The sequence below is a fragment of the Fistularia commersonii genome, chromosome 3 (assembly GCF_037954325.1).
Source record: "Fistularia commersonii isolate RoL2024-O1a breed Wild chromosome 3, RoL_Fcom_v1.0, whole genome shotgun sequence".
In the NCBI taxonomy this organism is placed as follows: Eukaryota; Metazoa; Chordata; class Actinopteri; order Syngnathiformes; family Fistulariidae; genus Fistularia; species Fistularia commersonii.
The window spans coordinates 18,150,690-18,172,561 of NC_141286.1; the positions used below are offsets into that span (position 1 = coordinate 18,150,690).

Genomic DNA, 21,872 nt, shown 5'->3' on the forward strand with positions numbered 1-21,872 from the left:
TGGGCTTCTTGCATACAGGCATAGATGATGATTTTTTTTTTAACATTTTCTAATGGGGCAAAAGTATTTTCCTATAATTCCAAGATGCACACAAATGCTGTCACATAGATTTATTTTCTTTGATTAAAAACTCTTTCAAATAAACACAGTACATAAAGTGACAATGATCCTGAAGGGGCCCAAGAACTGGCCTTCCCTCTCAACAAGGCCGCAAAACAACAACAATTCAGTTTATCAGCACTCACCTACCATTCGTTACCAAACACAGTCACAACGTCATACCATCCCCAAAGAAACCCTGGTGCATTAATGCAAAAAAAAACAGCTAAACAAGAAAACACGGTCACTAAAAAAAAAAAAGCACAAAATGTGTTTTCTACTGTTGCAGGCATGACAAGAACACACACATTTTGGTCACCTCTCTTCAAAATTAAATCGTTAAATTTTATATCTAGGCGCATTACATGGAATTGCTCTAGGTAACCTTTTGCTTCTTCTCCGAGAGGTGAGTTGGCACATAAAAACATGTCCTCCACAAATGACAGCAAATAATTTCAAAATCACAAGTTAAAACTTCTGATGTCATTTCCCCCTGCAGCTTGTTTTCTTATAGTAAGTCTAAATTCTGTTGATATACAGCTGTCCATCTTCCTTTAATCATACATTTTTTAAACGTTCAAGTAAATTCCCCATATTAAAGTGCCTTCCACCACAAGAACTTTATCATCTTCACCAAGATTTAGTTGAGCCTTTTTTTTCCCCCGATAACTTGTTAATGTAAGAATTATTATTTTTATTAACCTTTCCATATTTTACTTTTCTTAAAACCACGAAAATGTTTAATTCTCAAATATGTACAATACCAAATTTATAGATTTATAGCTTTGACACAGTTAAATGAATGGATAATGTGAAATCATGAATATCTGGTAATACATGTTTGGATTGTATTTGCATTTTGTGAAGAGGTTTATGATGTGGAGATATGAGCTACATTGAAATTCTAAGGGAAGCACCTGGACAATGGAAAATCAGATCATAATACTTTGTAGAAAATGTTTCTAAAGCATTATAGCGCCCAGTCCATAGCCTCACAAAGTCTGGCAGGAAAGTGCCAAAATGAATGATCTATTATAATGAAGTGACCCTTAGTCATAATTTCTCAATCTGTGTGAGCAAATCTTATATTACGGGAAGTCTTCAGCTCGATCATGTCTGATGGGTGTGTGTCTCCATAAAAGGACTTGGCTGAAAGCAAATCTTAGGATGATACCCACCCCGCCCTTACACATACATTTCCACATTCCAACATTTTAGTAGAAAAGGACTAGATAGGTTGTTTCCAAAACTGGGACTGAAACCATTTTTTTCAGTAGTTTCATTCTAGTCCTCCAATCACCTATAGCAACAATCAATGATTGCAGCTTTACACTCAATATTGGATGTCTGCTTCTCTAAATTGCACCTTTACTATGAACAGTAGAGTACATGTGACTGTACATACATCTTTTCTTCCATCTTCCAGAATCATTCGATATTTTTCAAGCCATCATGTTTTAACACGTGTTTGTATGGAATCCAACTACTTGATAAAGACGAGGTTGGAATTATTATATATCTTCATCAGGAGACAGGCTCAGACTGTAACTATCAGTTTCTAACAGAGATTCCTACAGAGAGGCGGGATCCAACGTGTAACTGAGAAATAATACTCGCCTTAACCTCACCCTGAAACTCTGAAGGAAGCCGTTTCGGTAAGCAGCAAGAGTAGTGTCTGAATATGGAGCCTGGGAAATCTATGATGATCATCTTAAAACACTTCTGGATTATTAAACAGCACAAAAAGGTCACATATAACATATAATGACAAGATTAAAAAGAATTAATGAGCTTGTAAATAGACATTATACCAGGCATGTATGTAGATGATCTACATGCCTTGTTGTGATGTTACAATATTGTACATTCAGTTAAGGTCAAACAGAAGCTTGCTACTATCATTATTTGTTGTATTTTTTTAGAATTAAGTTGTTGATAAACTCAACAGGCTTACTTCCTAATGTCTGATATTTGTTCAATTTGAACTGCTTGAAAAAGTAATTGAATTTGAGTTCTTTCTGTAACTTCCTCCCCCGAAATTCCCGTAAAAGTCAGCTTTTATCGTTAAAATCATAAGCAGCAGTCAATCGAAATACCCATAATGTGACAGGAGACGACAGCAACGCGGCCGAATGATCAACTGTGATTAAATCAAAGATGGTGAGTTATTGATGTGGCTGAGCCATTGTTTGCTGTCATTGCAATAGAGTATTTTTTAAAGTAATTTAAGTTTAAAGTTAATATGATAAATATAGAAATTGATTTATGCTATTTAGTCAGAAAAGTAAAAACATCTACTTATCACGGCATTGATTGACAAAAAACAAATATATGAAGGAGTATGAATACGATTAACTAATGATAAAATATGCAAAAGTGCGATGCAGTGATTATTTTTCCCCCTCGGAGCTAACAAGCTCCCTGGAAATTTTGCTTACACAGCTTTCGGCCCGCAACTGGTCGGATTAAAGCTGGTTTCGTGTGAAACCAGTTATGGGATGTTTAATCGCGGTCGTATGGACAAATTCACCCATTGATTTTCAGAGCACACTATATCTCTGTTTGAACTACTTTTCTCCTGTACCTTTCTTTGTCCTCGCCATGTTTGAGGTCTGATATTGAGTAAACAAGACAAAAGATGAAGGTCTGCTCTGTAGTTTGAAAACAAACGGTATCAGTCAACAGCCGTCATCAACCAGGCTTAGTGACTGTCTAAGGAAACATCACCCATTCACCTGATCCGATGACAGAAATCAACCGAGAACACAGGAAACAGTCTGTTACTGCCTTCTGAGGGATGGAAAACGCACACACACACACACACACACACACACACTCAGACACACAAACATTCACACAAGTGCACGTCGGCTGGTCCGTGCAAGCAGAGGTAACTCCTGTCAGGAGGAGGAAGAGGAGGTATGTCGCTCTCAGCTCCTGATCAGTGTAAGAAACTCGTCCCGGGTTTTGGGGTCTTCTCTGAAAACCCCCAACATGGTGCTGGTGACGGTTTTACTGTTCATCTTCTGAACCCCGCGCATCACCATGCACATGTGACTGTGGACAGGAGGGGAAGGAATTAACAAGATGCAAAAAGAAAACAAATTACAGAATAACATTAAGAAATGTAAAAGTGAGAAGAGAGGAATTAAAGTGTCATAAAGAAAGAAATGATGGGTAGATGGATAGGCACGTGAATGCAACATAGGTTTTAATTAGAGAGAACAATATGGAAGAAAACAGCAATAAAAGCCATTTAAAATTAGAGAAATGGAAATAGTCAATTTAAAAAGCATTTTAAAAGTGCAATAATATAAAAGATGTTAAGGACCTAAGGGAAAAGCATGTTAGGCGAGTAACCAAGGTTGCATTAATTTAAATTTAGCTTAATAAAGAAAAAAAATAGAATAAAATGGGAGTACAGAGACAGAACAGATATATGTGTTTTTTTGTTTTGTTTTTTTTTTTTAAAAAGGCAAGAGACAGAAAGATGGCGCAAACTAGATTCAAAATTATTTTTAAATATAATATTAATTAAATATTTGATACAATTTCTGGTAGATAAAAAAATGAAGAATGCAAAATAAAAATTTGAAAGAATAGAAGCCACAGTGTGGAGGAATTCAAAGACAGCAGCACCTTAAATAAAAAGATTAAAAAGGAAAAGAGGACAAGAAAAATCAAGGAAGAGAAGAGATTAAATAATAGTGAGCAAGAAATAAAATAGCAGAGCAGGAAATGAAAGCAGGCAATAGAATATAACAATGTCTTGTTTTACAAATAAGGAAAAAAAAAAGACAAATGAATCAATAAAAACGTAAATGACAAATGAATCAATAAAATTGTAAATGAATTAATAAAAACTGAATTGTCCCAGGTGACTTTGTAAAGTGGACGTACGTTGCTTCGATGACCACTCCGACCCCAGTTGGCTGCAGGGCCTCGGTGATCGCTACGGCAATTTGTTTGGTCAACCTCTCCTGAACTGTGCACAAACACGGGCAAAGATTGAGACTGGTACACAAAAAGATCTCTGGAAAAGAACTCTAATAAAATCATAAAGTATGTGTTCCTCTGGTACCTTGTAGTCGGCGGCTATAGATTTCAACAATCCTAAGAAGAGAGAAAGGAGATAAAGAGGGCATGAAGGAACTGGAAATCAGTAGATTTAATGTTTTTTTTCTTGTTAAAAGGATTTGACATTTTTTGATCTTCATTTTGTTACCGTGAGTTTGAACTCACTGACCCAGACGGTGACAGGATGCCGCACGAGATTCCATATAGAGGTATACCAGGAAAAAGAGTTCTTTTCTATTGGATTGTGTCGATCGTGTCACTGCCAGCCCGGGTCTGTTTGTAATTATGTGTTATAACGGAGTAAATCTGATCATTGAGCGTCGCTGAGTGTCACAGCTTAGGACATCTCACAGAGGTCAGACCCAGAGCACAGATGTAAACAAATTACCTTAAGTGGCTTCTACGGTAACGGTAAATGTAAAACTGACTGAAAGTGGGTCATGTTGCTCACACTGCACTGTTATTTTCATTTAATCCAAGTTGGGATAACAATTTTTTTTGGCTGTGTGAATCAGCAAGACAGGTAGAAAAGGACATAGATGTGTTTTGATGAGTTGGATTTGTAAATTTGGTCAAGGAGTAGTGGTTCAACCCAATGAAGAAACATAATTTCAGTTGCAGCAATATAACGCCTGCTTTGAATAACATCGCACACCTTAACTCCCCATTAATGAGCTGCCCTTTGCTGATTTTGAGAATCAAAAGATAATGTCAAAACTTGTTCATATTGGCTGTAAATGGTGCCATTAAGGTTTAACGACCTTTCAGGACTCCATTGCTATGTTAATGAGGGTAGGAATAATTATCCGTCTCATTGAGTAAAACATAATTGTTTGGAAATTATTTCATTTGTTGGTCTTGGAACACTGACCATTTTAGTGTAAAAGTTACTTTTTGGAACCTAAACATAACAACTCTTCAGGGAGTCGGTGTTTTTTTTGTTTTGTTTTGTTTTGTTTTGTTAATTTTCCACCTAGTATATTTTTTGGAGGGCAGTGTTTTGTCATCTAAATTTAGCACCCAATTTAGTATAACAAATTAATTATGTGAATAATGGAAGCAAGTTTTATATATAACAATCTAGTTGGTTGTGGGACCTTCAAGTTTTGTTGTCAGTTGAACACCCCTTACTCAGCCTGTATAATATGATGAAGATTAAACAATAACCCGTTTTATGATTCAGAGGATCTGACCCGATTCTAAGGAAATAAAATCAATTTTCTTTTTTATCATTGTGATCTGATGAGGTCGGCCTGGATAAATGAACAGATCTGCAGGAGCGTTGGGCTCTTGCCCTTCAACCTGCTGCACTTCTGTGTGAGCGAACCACTTTGGACATCCAAGACCTCATCCACCTCCAAGAAAATGTCACAGAACCACACAGGCTGCAGACAGAGAGGCGAGCTGCACTGTGAGCGTTGAAACAAAAATAATTTTGAGCTCACTGTAGGCCTTGAGTCCAGTGGGAAACATATCAGAGATTTGAATTGTCAGTGTTTGTGACGTTTAACCGTAGCTAACATAAGCTCTGTGGAAACTGCATGTCTGAATGGATCTTTGTTCAGTGAGGGGGTGTGCAACTATCCTGTTATAATTATTGAATCCTGATAGTGATTGGAATAAGACTGTGTGTAAGTGTGTGCATGCACGTGCACGTCTATGTTTGTGCGTACGTGTGTGTGTGTGTTTGAGCGGGCATGCATAAAATGCAGGTTAGTAATTGGTGTTAGGACAATAAGCCTAAAGGTATTGGGGTCACTGGGATCAGATTCTACACTAGTACACACACAATACAACTTTTAGTAATCAGCTTAAACACATACACGCACAAGCACACACACACACACACACACACACACACACGGAAAACCCACTCACATATCTGAGTTGATCAGTTCAACAATACACGGTAAGAACACACACACACACTCTTAAGTTCAGTCATATAACTTCACCTGGCCAGCTTGCTGAGGCCCAGAACTCGCTTGTTGGGAAGGTAACCAATATGAACCTGCGCAAAAAGAAAAAATTAACATATTCAATAGTGGCAGTAACTATTGGATCATCAGTGAACAACCCAGTGATGATAATATATTCTTAAACATTTCATATCATCTAACTGTGAACCAAGAATTATGACTTCTTATTTTACACTCACACCCCCAATGTCAACCGCTCACAAATGTTAAATAAAGATCTTTGTTTAAAAAAAGATCTTCACAAACTGCAGTAATAGGAGTAGTAATACCTCTGTAATAAGTTAAGATCAGACTGACAAAAAAACTTGCAATACTCCAAAAATCCACCATGTGAGAGACCCACTTTGCCCACCTTGCAACTGTCAGAGAACAATTGTGAATGAGATCAGTCAACATCTCTTTATTTTTCTGTACCTGTATGCACTGAGAGCCCATACAGACTCAGGTTTGCGAGTAAACATTTCCAATGTAGAAAAATCATGGATATTTTTCATATTCTAGGTACCTGAGCATGGGCCTACCGACTTAAAACTCACACAAGATTGGGGTTGGTATCTTCTACATTTCACTGTATCAGTGTCCTTCCAGGTACCCCATCTTCTGCCTACGTTCAACTAAATATCAATGTTCAAAAGCTGCTGTGATGATCACATATTGCTCATTACATATATAATACTGAACCGAAAAGAATTAATATTGCCTTATGATGACTGCATTATATCTGTGAAAGGTAATAAGCCAGTATTATCCCTACTTTTTTGGACCGATAAGAACAAGGTTGTTTCAGTAATTGTAAAAAAGCACTACAATCAGTCTGAAAATATGGATAGATTCATCTGAAAACATGCTTAGAGATCATTTCAAGCAAGGTACGGTGACTGACAGGAGTCGGGTTCGACATAAAGGGGAGCCTCGCAGGTTTGAAAGAAATCAAAAATCAAACGGTGATGGGAGCAGAGTAGGTGGATGGGCTGCAGACAAGAGTGGAGGAGCTGGAGCCATCCGCTCGGGAATCATTGCTGTGAATGGCTGGAGGCTCTAATTCTCTGCCACACGCACACGCACACACAAACACACACACATACGCTCTCCACTCAAATGTCAGACGCAATTTGTTGACAAGACGAGAGAAAGGGCAGCAGCAACAAGCGTGCAAAGATCTCTTTTCTTCCCTTTTTCCTTCCGTTTCTCATTTCGTTCCCTGCCTTCTTGCTGCGGCAGCCTGATATATTGACATCAAACAGACCGACTGTGATGGCTGCATTTTTTCTTATCTGCTTTTCATATTTACTGGCACACGCTGGGAGTGACGGGGGTGCACTGTAAAAATAGATTTTAAAATAAGGAGAGTCATCGAAGCTGGAGCCCCATGACGAAAAAATTATGAAGAGCAAGTGGACATTGTGTGATTGTTATCTTTGTGTTTTCGCTTAGATTTGCCTTCCAATTTGCCCCCAGACCTTCGTGAACTTACTTAGAACTACTTCCTGTGAACAAAACACAGTTTTGAATAAGAAAACAATGTTTGTTAAATTTCCAACAGATTTATCAACCCGATCGAAAAGTTATTCAAGAACAGGAGTTGTAAACCTTTATTTCCGAACATTTATAATCCTGATTTTATTACGTGGTCGATTCAGTTGTGATTTTTGACCTCTTGCTGTATGTGGAAGGGTTCACCAGCCTGTTTGCTGATTCTGTCTGTTGTTTGGTGATCCACAGGTCAAGCATAGTGGTTTTTCGGACCTTTCGTTGGCTTGGCTGAAGAAATATGACGGGAGCGAGAAGAGTCAAGTCAAACAGTTAATGATGCACAGGTAATGTGGACAGCAAGGTGGCGTGGATTTGAACTGCTTTGGGTGAAACCATGATCTAAAAGTGAAAAACCCAATTCATCCAGGGACAAACTGCAATGTCAAGCATTGTTTTTGGCGTTGTCGTGTTAATGAATGGCCAGCAGAGCAGGGGAAGTTTCGAACCACATTCTGGGACGCAGTGGAGTATCGAGAGGCATTAATGGTAGATTATTTTCAGCAGTTGAAACATCAGCTCAGTGGGTTTTAAACTGCACTTTAAGTGTGAATATAAAAGCCATGGAATTTCTTTAAAATTGTTTGAGTTGCAGGAAAGTGTATTTCATTCATTTCCACATCGGTTTGCCTGTTAAACCCGCACGCTATTAGTCATTATGCTCAGGCAAATCCAAATTTATTCAAAGGTTTGTGTTAGTGAAAGGCTAGGCATTGATTTTTCTTCTGATAGAAAAACAGATAAAACATGGTGATTTTCCCAAAAAGTTCATATTAAAGTAAAATATGAGAGTGAGTGATTGATATTGTTTGCGCTTGCTGTCCCATGTTGAAGTTTCCCGAGCATGCTGCTGATTGCGGAGTAACTTACAGCCTTCAATAAACTACCGAACCAGTTTATCAATCACACAGCAGTCGAACACTACGCCATCCCAGCGACAATGGAAGAGGGAGAGGCATCTGACTACCTCACAAGTCACATAGGGACATGACAGGCGGACAGATGAGAGGTGCTGGATAAGAGGCTGGGGGAGGATGCGCATTTGGAGGCCTGACAACCACCTGATGCTTACTCATATACACAGAAACACTTGGAGGAAAGGTGGTAGGCATGTGATTTACTTCTGTCATCAGAACCCATTTACACCGTTGCAAAAGGATCAGCTGCCAACCACTATTGTTGTAAACGACATGCACCTGCAAGCCAAGATGGAGGGATAAGGGAAACAGAGAGAAAAGGAAAGTGGCCAATCAGGCTTAAGCTTAGCGAAATGATGTCAAAGGCACGGTTGAGAAAAAAGGCAGGACGCACAGATAATCTGATCTTGGTTGACTTGTCGTCTGTTTTTCTGAGCCAGTGGGCCAGATAAACTGAGAGGAGTGACTTTCTCGATGAAGCAGCATCATGTTTATATGCACGTGCACTTACTATCAAATATACACATCCCCTTTGTAGGCTCTAAGAAATATCTGTTTCGTGGTCTGATTTTCCTACTTCCCATTGTTCTTTTATCCTTCCACACTTCTACATCCATTATTTCTTTGTGTTTAATTTCTCAAATCAAAAATGTGTGTAATGGTTTGAAGGACATACAGATATAATTTCAGTAATTGGAAATTAATTGAAATGAAATGTGCCACCACAAATTCTTACCAAGGGATTTTTCTTGAATTTTAGGTCATTTGGAGCACACTGCCCATCATGATGATTGATAGGTGTGTGTGTGTGTGTGTGTGTGTGTGTGTGTGTGTGTGTGTGTGTGTGTGTGTGTGTGTGTGTGTGTGTGTGTGTGTGTGTGTATTTGTGTGCACTTACCCTGCCAAAGATTGGCACGAGGTGATGCTCACACATGGAGAACATGTCAATGTCTTTGACGATCACCATCTCATCGTGGTCTTCATCAAAGATGGCATCGTTCAGCACATCTACAAAAAAACGACAAAGATAACAAAAAACAATGCAGTGATCTCCTGCAAATGTTCTTTTTACAATATAATCACATTTGACATAAATTCTACTGATATTAGTCAGGGTTCCATTTTTCAATACTGTCATGAAAACTTTTCCTTGCACTACTCTCCGTTTTTTGCAGATTTCCAGATCACTGTCCTGAAATTGTCAGATGATGCTTCTGAGACCTTCAAATGTAATCATTACATATCACCTTCATGTTGAAATCAACAAAAGAAATAGTTTTTAGCTTTTTCTCCAAACAATACTAACAAATTGCCAAAAACAAAAATCTTGTCTCCACTAAAAGTTTTAATGACATAATATATATAATTATCATAATATAAGTTTTAGCTCAGCCCACAACCCTTCAGTAATTTGTCATAGATTATTCTATATATGTTTATATAGAATATATTCTTATATAGAATATGTTTATATATATATATATATGTATATGAACTATAAAAACTTGGAAGAGCCCCCCAGTCTACTTATCAATTACATTTCAGTTTAAACTTTGATAAACCATTAACACTGAGTGCATTTCTTGTACCACGCTAAATTAATAAAGAACAATTAACATAACCATATATATTGAAGAAAAATACCAAATTTAAAATTATACTATGAATTTTAATGGTATTATGTCATTTATTCAATAATAAGGATCATGTTCTGTTCCTCTTTATTACTTAACAAGTAGCCCATCATTGTGTGAATAAGTTTTTTTTAATTATTTCTATTTTTGTGTTTGTTTAAGTAAAATTCACTATTATATTTTGTATTGTCATACCAGATTGGTTGTATTGGTTTTCAATAATATAATACAGCAAACTTGTTTGTTTATGTACTTTAAATGACCCTTCCTGTTAGTATTTGTTGACAGGTGTGTCAAAGACTGTCTGCTTGATCTGGTCTCACCTTACTCTCTCTTCATTGTTGATGCCAGGGAGACACACCGGCATCTAATTATAGCTCTGCTTGGATACACAACTTCCTGTTGTTGCCTTATTGCATTTTTGGTTACCAGGAGTTCAATAAAACGCTTTATCTGGCTGTGATGACGTAGATGCCTCTCATCCGTACCATGGCAGGTTTTAATTTCCTGACTGGCTATCAGTCAGCGAGAAGGGGGGGGAAACAGGGATAAAAGGTCAGCAAAACAACACAGAACATGAAGTTGTTACTGCTTATTGGGTGGATTGATACCAATAGAGCCGAAGGTAGCCTGTGTTTCACCGACTTTCACAACACTTCCAGTTTTTCCCTGTTCCAACATTTGCGTCTGACACTGAATGTTTTCACCTTCTGGCATATTTATAAGCTACATTTATCATTAACAGCAACATATATGACCAATTAACATGTGTTAAGATCTAGAGATTACATAAATCTGTTTATATTGTGTTGCCCTGGTGTAGCTCTGATTGGCCAAAATGGTAAAATATGCAAATAAAGAAAAGACTGAGGGATACGGGATATGGACCATATGGACTGTAATTGTTCTAAAGAGGCTGTCATGTGGTGTTATTCAGTTGTATGTCTGTTATGTTGCATTGTGTGGTCTGGAGTTTCGTTAATATTGAAGCCACACATGATGTCAATAGCCAGTTAAAAGGGCTTTGACTGTTTCCTGATTTTGGTGTATTAAGAAGAAGGCAGACTGAGTAATACTCTCACTTCGTCATATCTAAAGAGCAAAAATACGCAGCTTGCGACAATATCCTGTTTGTCCATATTGAGAACATCTTGAAGCAAAGAGGTAGTTTTTCAGGGGATGAGATGTCAGTGAAAATTACTTTTGACCTGCTGGAATTATTTCACATTAATGTTCTCTTATTATCTTACAATGAGTGTTGCATTGTAGTTCTGCTCTTGACTTCAGCAAAGGCTAAAAAACAGTTTGCATTCAAATGGCTCACTGGCCTTTCAAGTAGCCGTAGATGTGCAGCGAGAGAACGGGCAAAGCTTATCAAGCAAATAGTATGTGGAAAGTGAAAGTAGGTCAAAATAAAAAAATAAGCCATAAAACACCCTAAAAATAATTCAAATATTCCAAGAAAATCAATTGAAAGAAAAAAATGTCAGTGATTTGGAAGTAATAAAACTATTTTTTTATTGGAGGACATAAAGTCAATGATTTTCATATTTAACTATATTTTGATAAAAATAGAATACAATGTCTCCTTATTAACCATCCATCCATCGTCTGCCACTTATCCTGCACTCAGGGACACGGGGGTGCTGGTGCCTATCCCAGCTGTCATTGGGCGAGAGGCGGGGTACACCCTGGACTGGTTGCCAGTCAATCACAAGGCCACATATAAAGTCAAACAATTATTCATCCACTCATTCAGGGCAATTTTTTTAGTATTTTGTCTCATTATTATGCTGAATATAATGTAAAAAATATATGATTAGTTCTTATTTCATGGTATCATTTTTAGAGTTTATTTTGATCCCTTTGAAGTTTAAACACTACCTATGAGCACAACCATTATGAATGAGGGGACAAACTAAAACTCGGAGCGAGACAAAATTAAGTGAAATTAAGCTGTCGAGCAACCTGGAACTGAGCAAACATCCTGACACACCGGGCCTCTCCAAAAGATGCAATTACATTCTCATCTACCGTGCAGAATATCTCAAAGCAGCAAGGTGACAGATGTTCAATTTAGACTGGTACAACATTCCCATGTACTTGTCGGTTGTAGAAGCATCCAGATAAACTGTTATTAAACCTTATTAAACCTTGAAGACAAACTACTCTGGAAGAACTTCACCTTCAGGTTCACCCTTTAACATAGTGTTAACCCAATTCTGAAAGTTTTTTAATCAAGACCTGTGGAATAAGAATTTCTCCAAATACATTTTACACATTTGCAAAAGGAGACAAGGTTTTTAAGTCACAAATACTCAAATATTGATAGCTGACATATCATGCTGATTACATTTCCTTACATTTTCTTACACCAAAAAGATGACAGACAAACATTGGTAAATTTACCTATTTAAATTTAATGTCACCTCAAAAGTCACTGTAATAATTTTATCGCAATAAATGTTTATTCGAAAAATGCATTGATTTTATCCATTAGAGAAAACAAAACCTAAACCTGACCTTTGACATCCTGTAATGTTGGATAAATTTCACAGGTTAATTTCAGTAAATAAACCTTGACTATATAAAGCGTATGCGTGTGTATGGGGGTAAAGGAGGCAACGGAAAGAAGGACACTTATCAAGTCATGACAGTTTGATTCATCATCTCTTAGATTTAACGCAAACTGTTGTTATGTATCGCGGTGACCCTGGGCTGCGGGTGAGTCACTCCTGTACATTCTGCCTTCAACATCCACCACCATTGCAACCATTCTGTTACATTTATTGACTGAATCTCAAGAGTCCCTCAAGGTCCATGTAGCCTTTTGGAAAGAGGCTTCAAAAGGAAGCCTTTTTATGTTTTGTTTTGTCACTAGGCAACCAGTTAATCAGCTGTAGGTCCTTTTAACATATGGTTTTTGTTGGGTAAGAGCAAGCGGGCACCTCTCTTTTAAACACTTTTATGACATAAAACCTTTGCATGTTAATCCTCCCTTCTACAAGGCAAAAAGGGTGAAAAGGCTTTAAAAAAAAACATTTTTTTGGACGACAATGTGTACAATGATATTTTCTCTGTGTTGAAATGATGTGCGCTTTTTTTTCGATCTCATCGATGAATAGTGAAAAACAGATGAAACGTTAGACAACCACATCTAATAATTCTCTTTTAAAGTCATCTATATTTATACACATGAACACATCATCTGCTATTTGAAAGAGCAGAAATGAATGATTACTCGACAATAGTCCATGTAGCAGGTGGCCAGAGCTACTTAACTCTTAGTTAGTGTTCCTCTGTTTCTTACAATGCGGAAAGACATCACACTCTTAAGTAACCTCTTGTCCCCTATTTGTTTAGAGTGCATAACAAATACTACTTTTACCTGAAAGGCTGAGGAAATTAGAGATTTTAAAGAGGGGAATTTATGTCAGCCTTGGATGAATTAATCAACTATAGCCCAGTGTTAAAATTCTTACTGTATTGTGAGTTTACGGGCCGTAACATTTTAAAACTAATCTCCTGAGCCAGATTATCCATAAATATCTTTGGGGGGTTGTCTGATCAATCAAACATTATCCAATGATTGATTCCAAATTATTGGGGAAGAGGCAGGGACACCCTGGATTGGTCGCCAGCGGATCACAGGGCCACATTTAGACAAACAACCATTCACGTCTGTGCAATTTAGCATCATCGATGAACCTACTGCATGTTTTTGATATTGGATGTAACTCCACACAGAAAGGCCCCCTGTAAGGGAAAAACTGCAAAAGATTGAATTAGGTATTCAAGTACTCAATGGATCTTCTTTCTGATGTGCAAGGGTGGTTTTAGCTATCGGTTGATGGCAGTATGGTCTATGGGGTGGTATAAGAATATTAAGTGTATAATGATAACCAGGAGGAAGGGTTCAAAAGTAGAAATTTGTTTGGGCAATCCCCAGTACAGGATTCATCTCTTTGCAATCAGTGTGATCCTAGGTTATAAAAGGATTACAACAACTACATGATACCTCTTGGTTCACAAGACAAAGCATTTGAGACTTTTACAAATAAATATTTTTTTTTAAATCTGATTAAACTAGATTTGTCTTTGACTCTGGAGTCCGTGGTGGCCTGAAATGTGAATGTCTGCTTGATGTGAATGATTGATTACTGACTGTTTGACTTCTTTATTGAAAACAGAAAAAAATGGTAATCTGCAAGCCCATCTGAAGCAGGGATTGAAATATAATACACATAAGAAAGGAACACACATTACCATAACAGGGATAGTACAAGGGGAATAGGTTGAATTCAATAAAAAAACAATTCTTTACTTTGGTAAAATTCAACATATCAGTTTTTCACTTTTTAAATGCTATCTAGTCGAGTAAATGTAATTGAATCAATGCAGTGAAAATGTATTCCCTTTCATGATCTTCAGATATCTTTTCAATTGCAAAATATTGTGTGATGGTTTATTTTCACATTTTTACTGTTCCATTCTTGTGAACATCAGCAGCACCATGTTGTGGATGGATGAATCCAAGGTGCTGTCTTTGACAGCTATTTAGTCAAACCTTTTTTTCCCTTCAGTCATTTTCACCTCGATGGATAACTGGGATAACATTTACTTCACCTGTCCTGGCGGACACTCTTTATTTAGTTATCTGCTTCAAACCTTTTTTTTTTGAGAGTTTATAGTTAGGTCTAGGTTAGCCTCCAGTTATGCCTCCATAGGCCTAATCTGCTGAGAAATATCCCATGATGCACTTGTCGGTCCTCCTATTCCTCCAATCCCATCTGCAATTATGGTCATTCATCAGTGGATGACTGTAACCTCATGACTTCGCCCGAGTCCTCATGTTCTCTCATTTTGGAGGTTCCCAAGGGGGCTTGATTCACTGCAGCGGTCTTGACAGGCTTGTACCATTGTTGTGATTTTGGTGAATATTTAAACTATTACCACGTAACTGTTAGTGCTTCTTTTATTTCAGTGTGAGATCATTTGTGCCTGTCCCTTTCAGCTCTAATAATGCCCTTTGTTTCTACCACAATCCTGCTTTCAAATTTCCTTGTCCTTCTCTGTCACCATGTCTCTCTGCTCCTCAGCCAGTCCAGGCAAAAGGCCGCCAATATCAAGCCGGGATCTGCTTGCAAAGTGCTTGTTCATGGGTGAATGACTGGTTGCTGTAAATCATCTTAAAGAGCTCAGTTCATGGCCGCTATATGTGGAAAGTGTCATGAGAGAACTGTGTTGTGATTTGGCGTTATATGACCAAAATCTGACTTGACTTGACTCGACTCTACTCAACTTGGATCGGCACTTTATGACTTGGAACACTCAATACAGTCCAAGTTCCAAATACAGAACAATCATTATGTCATGAAAGGTCAAAATGAATCTCATTAATGTCTATCAAGATTTGTGTTGAATACAATTCTGTGTTGCCTTAAAAATGATGCTTTTTTTAAAAAAAAAAAAAAAAACACAACTTAGCTTATTTGGGACTTGAAACATAGTTTCAAACGTATGACTTGCTTTAGACTTCTCTGCTTTGACTTGCCATTTTTGTCTTGAAATTAGTGTAGAGTCCCCTTCTGTCTGGATTAAACATCAGATGAGGAAAGATATTCTAAAACATTTACAGTCAAGTCCAAGCCCAAGTCAATACATGCTTCCCAGGACTTAAGAAATCGTAAGTCATGTCATAATTCAAGTCATATGCTTTGAGTCCGATTGTGTGCTTTACAGCAAGAATGTCAGGCGTACTATTTGAGGCTGACAGCCCGATAAATCAACAATCCTGTAGTTGCCACAAAGATGATGCTGATTCTCTTCACCTTTCTTGGCATATTAATTTCATAATTTCAAAATTAATAAATGGTTCAAGTAAAACATGCAAATATGTCATGAGTTGTTTAAGTCAAAGTCAAAGTCAAATCCCAAGTTAAACTGCTGTTTATCGTGAGCTACATGAGTAATTTGAATATTTCAAATGATTAAAATGTCAAATATCACACTGAACAGTTTATTGTGGACATGATAGATATCATGAAATGTATAAATACAGAGGAAACTGCTGAGGGATCTTGTGTTTTATACACGTACCAGCTGACTCCAACGTCTACAGCAGGTTTGAGTCGGAGGTTGTGTTTAAGCTGTTTCCAGCATAACAATTGTTGATCATGTGCTTGTAAACAAGGGGATTTCAGGGGTTATATCGTGAGGAACCCGTGACCAATACAAACGCACCATGGGCACGCACACACATAAACTGAACAGAGCCAGACACTCTTCGAATCTTTACAGCCAAAACTTAAAACTATTCTTTTCCTACTCTGCTTTCACATAAGTGAAAGGGGAGGCTCCAGTGGCAGCCAATCAGCAGCGAGCCAGAGCTTCACCACCTCCTGACAAGCAAAAAATGAATTTCATCTTTATCTCCAGCACTGCCCATCCTCTGCCGGCCAGAGGAGAGGAGGACCCAAGGTGTCAGAATTCTGGTTCCCCTCAAATTTCCTTCAATCGGCCACATTTCTATGTGTTGTTACAAAACAAGCCCATAAACTACCTCCAGATGATGGAAAGGGGTAGGGAAGGGGGGGCCGTTCAGCCACATCAGGAGTGTGGAGAAGTTGACCCATGTGCACTATGCACACTGAATGGATATAAACATGCATATTTGTAGAGACAGTGTCCCTATCTTACTCACTTTGAAAATCATGTGCCATGAATGTAAGTTTTTTGTCCTTGGAGAAGAAAGTTGAAATAGCATAGCCAATTTCTGCATTCATTTAGGATAAAAGCACGTTCTGTTTAAAAGTGCGCAGAACATAATTGACCGTGAAAGCAACAAAAAAAATTGGATTGTGGGTTTTGATCTTTTTTTGATTTTGAAGTCCTTGTGTAGCGGTACGTACGCGTTGTTCCTGCTCCCTGAGTGAGAACACTGAGCTGTCTCTAACTCTTGTTTAAGAGCCTGCTTGACAAAGGAAATCAAGAACACATATATGGCCAGATCATTTTCATTAATTTCAGATGGTGGAAAATATTTTTATTAAAAAAATGGGAGTGATGTGTAAAAACATCTCTGAAATGCATCGGGTGCTACTTAAAAGCAAAATGACACCTTTACTTTTTGTTGTTAATCTTAATTAATAAAGGATATTTCAATTTCAGGCCATGTTAGCTTCAAATCGTGCAGACTTGCTGGTACTTGTAATACAATGAGCTGAAACTGTTCCACATATCAGATAGTAAAAGTTGTTTATTTTTTAACCTTTAGGTGCCCTGTTGCTTTAGATCTACATTAGATCTTTGATTTCAGGGGTTTTCAGGGGGTCTATGTTTTAGTCACAGTATACAGGACTGTCTCAGAAAATTAGAATATTGTGATAAAGTTCTTAATCTTCTGTAATGCAATTACAAAAACAAAAATGCCATACACTCTGGATTCATTAAAAATCAACTGAAATATTGCAAGCCTTTTATTATTTTAATATGGCTGATTAATGGCTTACATCTAAAGAAAACTCAAAAATCCTATCTCGAAATATTAGAACATCATAAAAAAGTAATTTTTGATTTTTTTAATTGCATTACAGAAGCTAAAGAACTTTATCACAATATTCTAATTTTCTGAGACAGTGCTCTAGAACTTCTTCTGATCCCCGGGTATGTTCAACAGTTTTAGTCAGTGTGTAGTTTTTCTTAGAAGCAATTAATTGGCGTGTCATCTGGAGTTAATAAGACTTAAGACTTTTTTTTTCACATTCCTCACATCGTATAGGATGTGACGAGTTTACACTGTTGTCAGGCTCCACCTGTTGATTGCAGGAGGACAAATCCCAAATGCCTCTGAGCGGCTTTGTGGATTTAAAACTCACCGATAATTTTCTCTTGGTAGCCCTTGGTAAAGAACTGCATGGCGGTGGCGGCCCTCCAGGGAGTTTTGAGGAGCCCCTGGCGCTGCGGGTCCTCCCCAAGCCCCCTCAGGATAGTGGTGTAGGCCGTGGCGAGAGACGGCAGGCTCATCTCGTTGTCCTCCAGGCTCCTGGTGCGCTCCTCCCTCCAGCTCTCCATCACCGAGCCCGCCACGCGCTTGGAGCCGGATTCCGCTCCCTGTTCCTGGGGACCGGCGCCCCGCTCCGCCGGCCACTTCACCAGCCCGTCAAAGTGTCCGTTCAAAACGGAGCCGCCGTCCCCGGGCTCCTTCTTGTCGACGTACTGAGTGCTTTTCGAGGGCTCCATCACTTTTTCGCTCCGTCACACCGTTCGGGTCGCTTGGTGCTGCTCTGCCTGGGGTGGACGGTTACCGGTAGTTTGAGCGCACGGGTTGCCCTCACGCCCTCAGCATCCCCGGCTTTATAGGGGCTGATTCTCCCGGGAGAGCTCCAATTGGCTGGCCGGGTCACGGTGGGTGGGGCCACATCCCCTTTAACTTGTACGGGGGCCCCCCCATCGTATTCGATATACACAGACTCAGGCAAACAGAATGTTTGTGATTTATGTCTATTTAACTCTCAACACATTTCCTCGTCTTGTGTGTCTGTCTATTTTTTTTACTATAAAAACACTATCATTATTATCATTATCATTATCAAGGACTGCACTTGTATTTCTTTTATTTCCTTAGTCTTTTAAAATTGAAAGTGTATATTTCGTCTCCAGTTTTTGACACACTGGTCTCCAGTGGTGAAACTCCTAAGCATGCACCAATTTCCCCAAATTGTCTTTTTTAAGGTTGTTTCTCAGAAGTGCTATCTTTTTGCAACCATCCCCTTGGTAATGGAGTCACTGGAGTCCAGGGAGGGGAACCACGGGTCTGTTCTCTTAGTGACTAATTTTTTTTAGCCTTTTATTGGTCTTCTTATATCAGCTCCAAAAAAGTAGTGAGCAGCTGCCAACAAGTAAACATGATAACATGATGATTAAAAAGGATCCAGTGATGAAAATTTTAGACTCCGTCATGATTTAGAACTGGGAGAATTTGCAAAACCACAGGGGAATCAAATACTTTATTCCTTATATACCTTATTGACCTGACCGTAGGTATAATAATGGTATAATAAATAACTCTACATGTGACGGCGAACCACTTTTTGTTTATTTACTGATGCTTCTTTATCTGTCATTGCAAGGCAAACACTGGGGCAACTGAGAAGAGTCATGGCCCAGTTTTGTGTCATGTCCATTCATTTCCATTCAGAAGCAGAAAACCCTCTTTTCTTGGTTTTTATATTTTTCATATAAATCAAAATTACTTTTTACATTCCCATTTTTGTTGCTATTTTTGTTTGCTAAAAATGTTTGATTTCTGTGTTGATAATTTCATTTATGTTTGTATGAAGGAAAACCCCATCTAGTTTTAACAATGTCAGATACAATTGTTAGGCGTGTATATGTTTTGCCATGAAAGCCATCTTTCAAACAAAACTGTAGGTCAGATTTTCCAGAAAAATGTAATTTTAATTTCCATTGGGAGGGACAGCATAAAAAAAAATCGGAAATCACATTGTATGATTTTCCAACAATGTATGTGTAAATTACAGGGTCAAATAAGTATTTGATCCCTTGAGTCAAACAATTCTATTATTTGGTACTGAAGCCCTTGTTAACAAATACAGAGGTCAAACAGTTCCTGTAGGTCTTCACTAGGTTTGCATACACTGCAGCAGGGATTTTGGCCCACTCCTCCATACAGATCTCTCAGGTTTTGGGGCTGTCGCTGAGCAACACGGGGTTTTAGCTCCCTCCAAAGAGTTTCTATTGGATTTAGATCTGGAGACTGGCTTGGCCACTCCAGAACCTTGAAATGCTTCTTACGGAGCCACTCCTTGGTTTTCCTGGCCCCGTGCTTCGGGTCATTGTAATGTTGGAAGACCCAGCCATGACCCATCTTCAATGCTCTGACAGAGGGACGGAGATTTTTGCCCGATATCTCACAATGCATGGCCCCGTTCATCCTCCCCTTAATACAGTGCACTCGTCCTGGCCCCTGTGCTGAAAAACACCCCCAGATAATGATGCTTCCAACCCCATGCTTCACTGTAGATATGGTATGATTGGGATGTTACTCATTCTCCTTCTTCCTCCAAACATAGCGAATAGTGTCAAGACCAAAAAGTTCTATTTTGGTCTCATCTAACCACAAAACCTTCTGCCATGAATCCTCTGGATCATCCAGATGGTACCTGGCAAACTTCAGACGGGCCTTGACCTGGGCTGACTTGAACAGGAGAATCTTCTGTGCAATGCATGAGTTTTAAACCATTACGTCTCAGTGTATAACTGATAGTTGCCTTGGAAATGGTGGTCCCAGCTGTCTTCAGGTCATTGACCAGCTCCTCCCGTGTAGTTCTGGGCTGATTTTCACTTTTCTTAGCATCACTGATATTCCACAAGATGTAGTATTTGCTTTAAAATGGTAATAGAGAAGTACATAGAAGGTCAGAGGGAGCCGCATTGTGTTTTTGTAGACCTAGAAAAAGTACATGACAGGTGCCAAGAGAGGAGCTCTGGTATTGTATGAGGAAATCTGGAATGGCAGAGAAGTATGTTAGACTGGTGCAGGACGTGTGCTGTGAGGAGACAGTGGTGCGGTGTGCTGTAGTGGTAACAGAAGTTCAAGGTGGAGGTGGGACTCCACCAGGGATCACCTCAGACCCCCTTCTTGTTTGCATAGGTAATTGACAGGCTGACAGATGAGGTTGGACAGGAATCTCCATGGACCATGATGTTTGCAGATGACATTGTGATCTGTAGTGAGAGCAGAAAACAGGTAGAGGAACATTTAGAGAGGTGGAGGTACGCACTGAAAAGGAGAGGAATGAAAGCTAATCGAAGCAAGACAGAGTATGTGTGTGAATGAGAGGAACTCAGGTGGAACGGTGAGGCTACAGGGAGTTGGAGGATTTCAGGTACTTGGGGTCAACAGTCCAGAGAACCAAAAAGCGTGGAAAAGAGGTGAAGAGACTGGCTCAAGCCAGTTGGAATGGGTAGAGAAAAGAGTCAGGGGTACTATGCGATAGAGGACTATCAGCCAGAATGAAAGGAAAGGTGTGCAAGACAGTGGTGAGACCAGCGATGCTGTATGGCCTAGAAACTGTTACAATGACGAAAAGACAGGAGGCAGAACTGGAGGTTGTAGATGAAGATGTTGAGGTTCTCTTTGGGAGTGACCTGGATGGATAGGATCAGGACTGAGTCTATCAGAGGAACAGCACATGTTAGATGTTTTGGAGAGAAGGTCAGAGAAGCCTGAGATAGTTCGGTCATGTACAGATGAGGGATAGACGGATGCTGGATTTGGAGCTGCTAGGCAGGAGGTCTAGAGGAAGACCAAAGAGAAGATTTATAAATGCAGTGAGAGAGGATATGAAGGTAGTTGGTGTGAGAGAGGAGGATTCAGAGAATAGGGTTAGATGTAGAAGGTTGACTTGCTGTGGTGACCCCTGTAGGGAAAAGCCGAAAAGAGGAGATTGATACTCTACGAGGAGAGATCGTCTGTGGGGCCCAAGTCCTGCTGTCCTTTGACAGCTCTTTGGTTTTACCCATGTTGGCTGCTACAATTTTGACAGATTGTGGGGTGCACAGGTGTCTTGAAGAAAGCTAACAACCTCAAATGGGTGTTACTCAATTGATGA

At 38.9% G+C, this 21,872-nt stretch overlaps 1 protein-coding gene across 1 annotated transcript; it reads right to left on the reverse strand.

Annotated features, from left to right (window-relative positions):
• Positions 1–95: 95 nt before the first annotated feature.
• gch1 (GTP cyclohydrolase 1) lies at positions 96–18,572 on the reverse strand. Its single transcript, XM_086143965.1, has 6 exons — positions 18,114–18,572; positions 9,501–9,610; positions 6,132–6,187; positions 4,181–4,212; positions 4,000–4,084; positions 96–3,156 (listed from the first exon to the last, which is right to left on the reverse strand). Exons 1-6 carry the CDS (start codon positions 18,475–18,477, stop codon positions 3,030–3,032), a joined length of 774 nt encoding a protein of 257 aa, XP_086000091.1. The 5' UTR covers positions 18,478–18,572; the 3' UTR covers positions 96–3,029.
• Positions 18,573–21,872: the final 3,300 nt, after the last annotated feature.

Bases quoted from the DNA above. Each gene is read 5' to 3' on its own strand.
- gch1 (XM_086143965.1), bottom strand. From the start codon at position 18,477: ATGGAGCCCTCGAAAAGCACTCAGTACGTCGACAAGAAGGAGCCCGGG. The intron at 4,085-4,180 runs GTACCAGAGGAA...GTTTGTGCACAG, and splicing joins CTATAGCCGCCGACTACAAG to TTCAGGAGAGGTTGACCAAA. The intron at 3,157-3,999 runs GTACGTCCACTT...TCCTGTCCACAG, and splicing joins GGAGTGGTCATCGAAGCAAC to TCACATGTGCATGGTGATGC.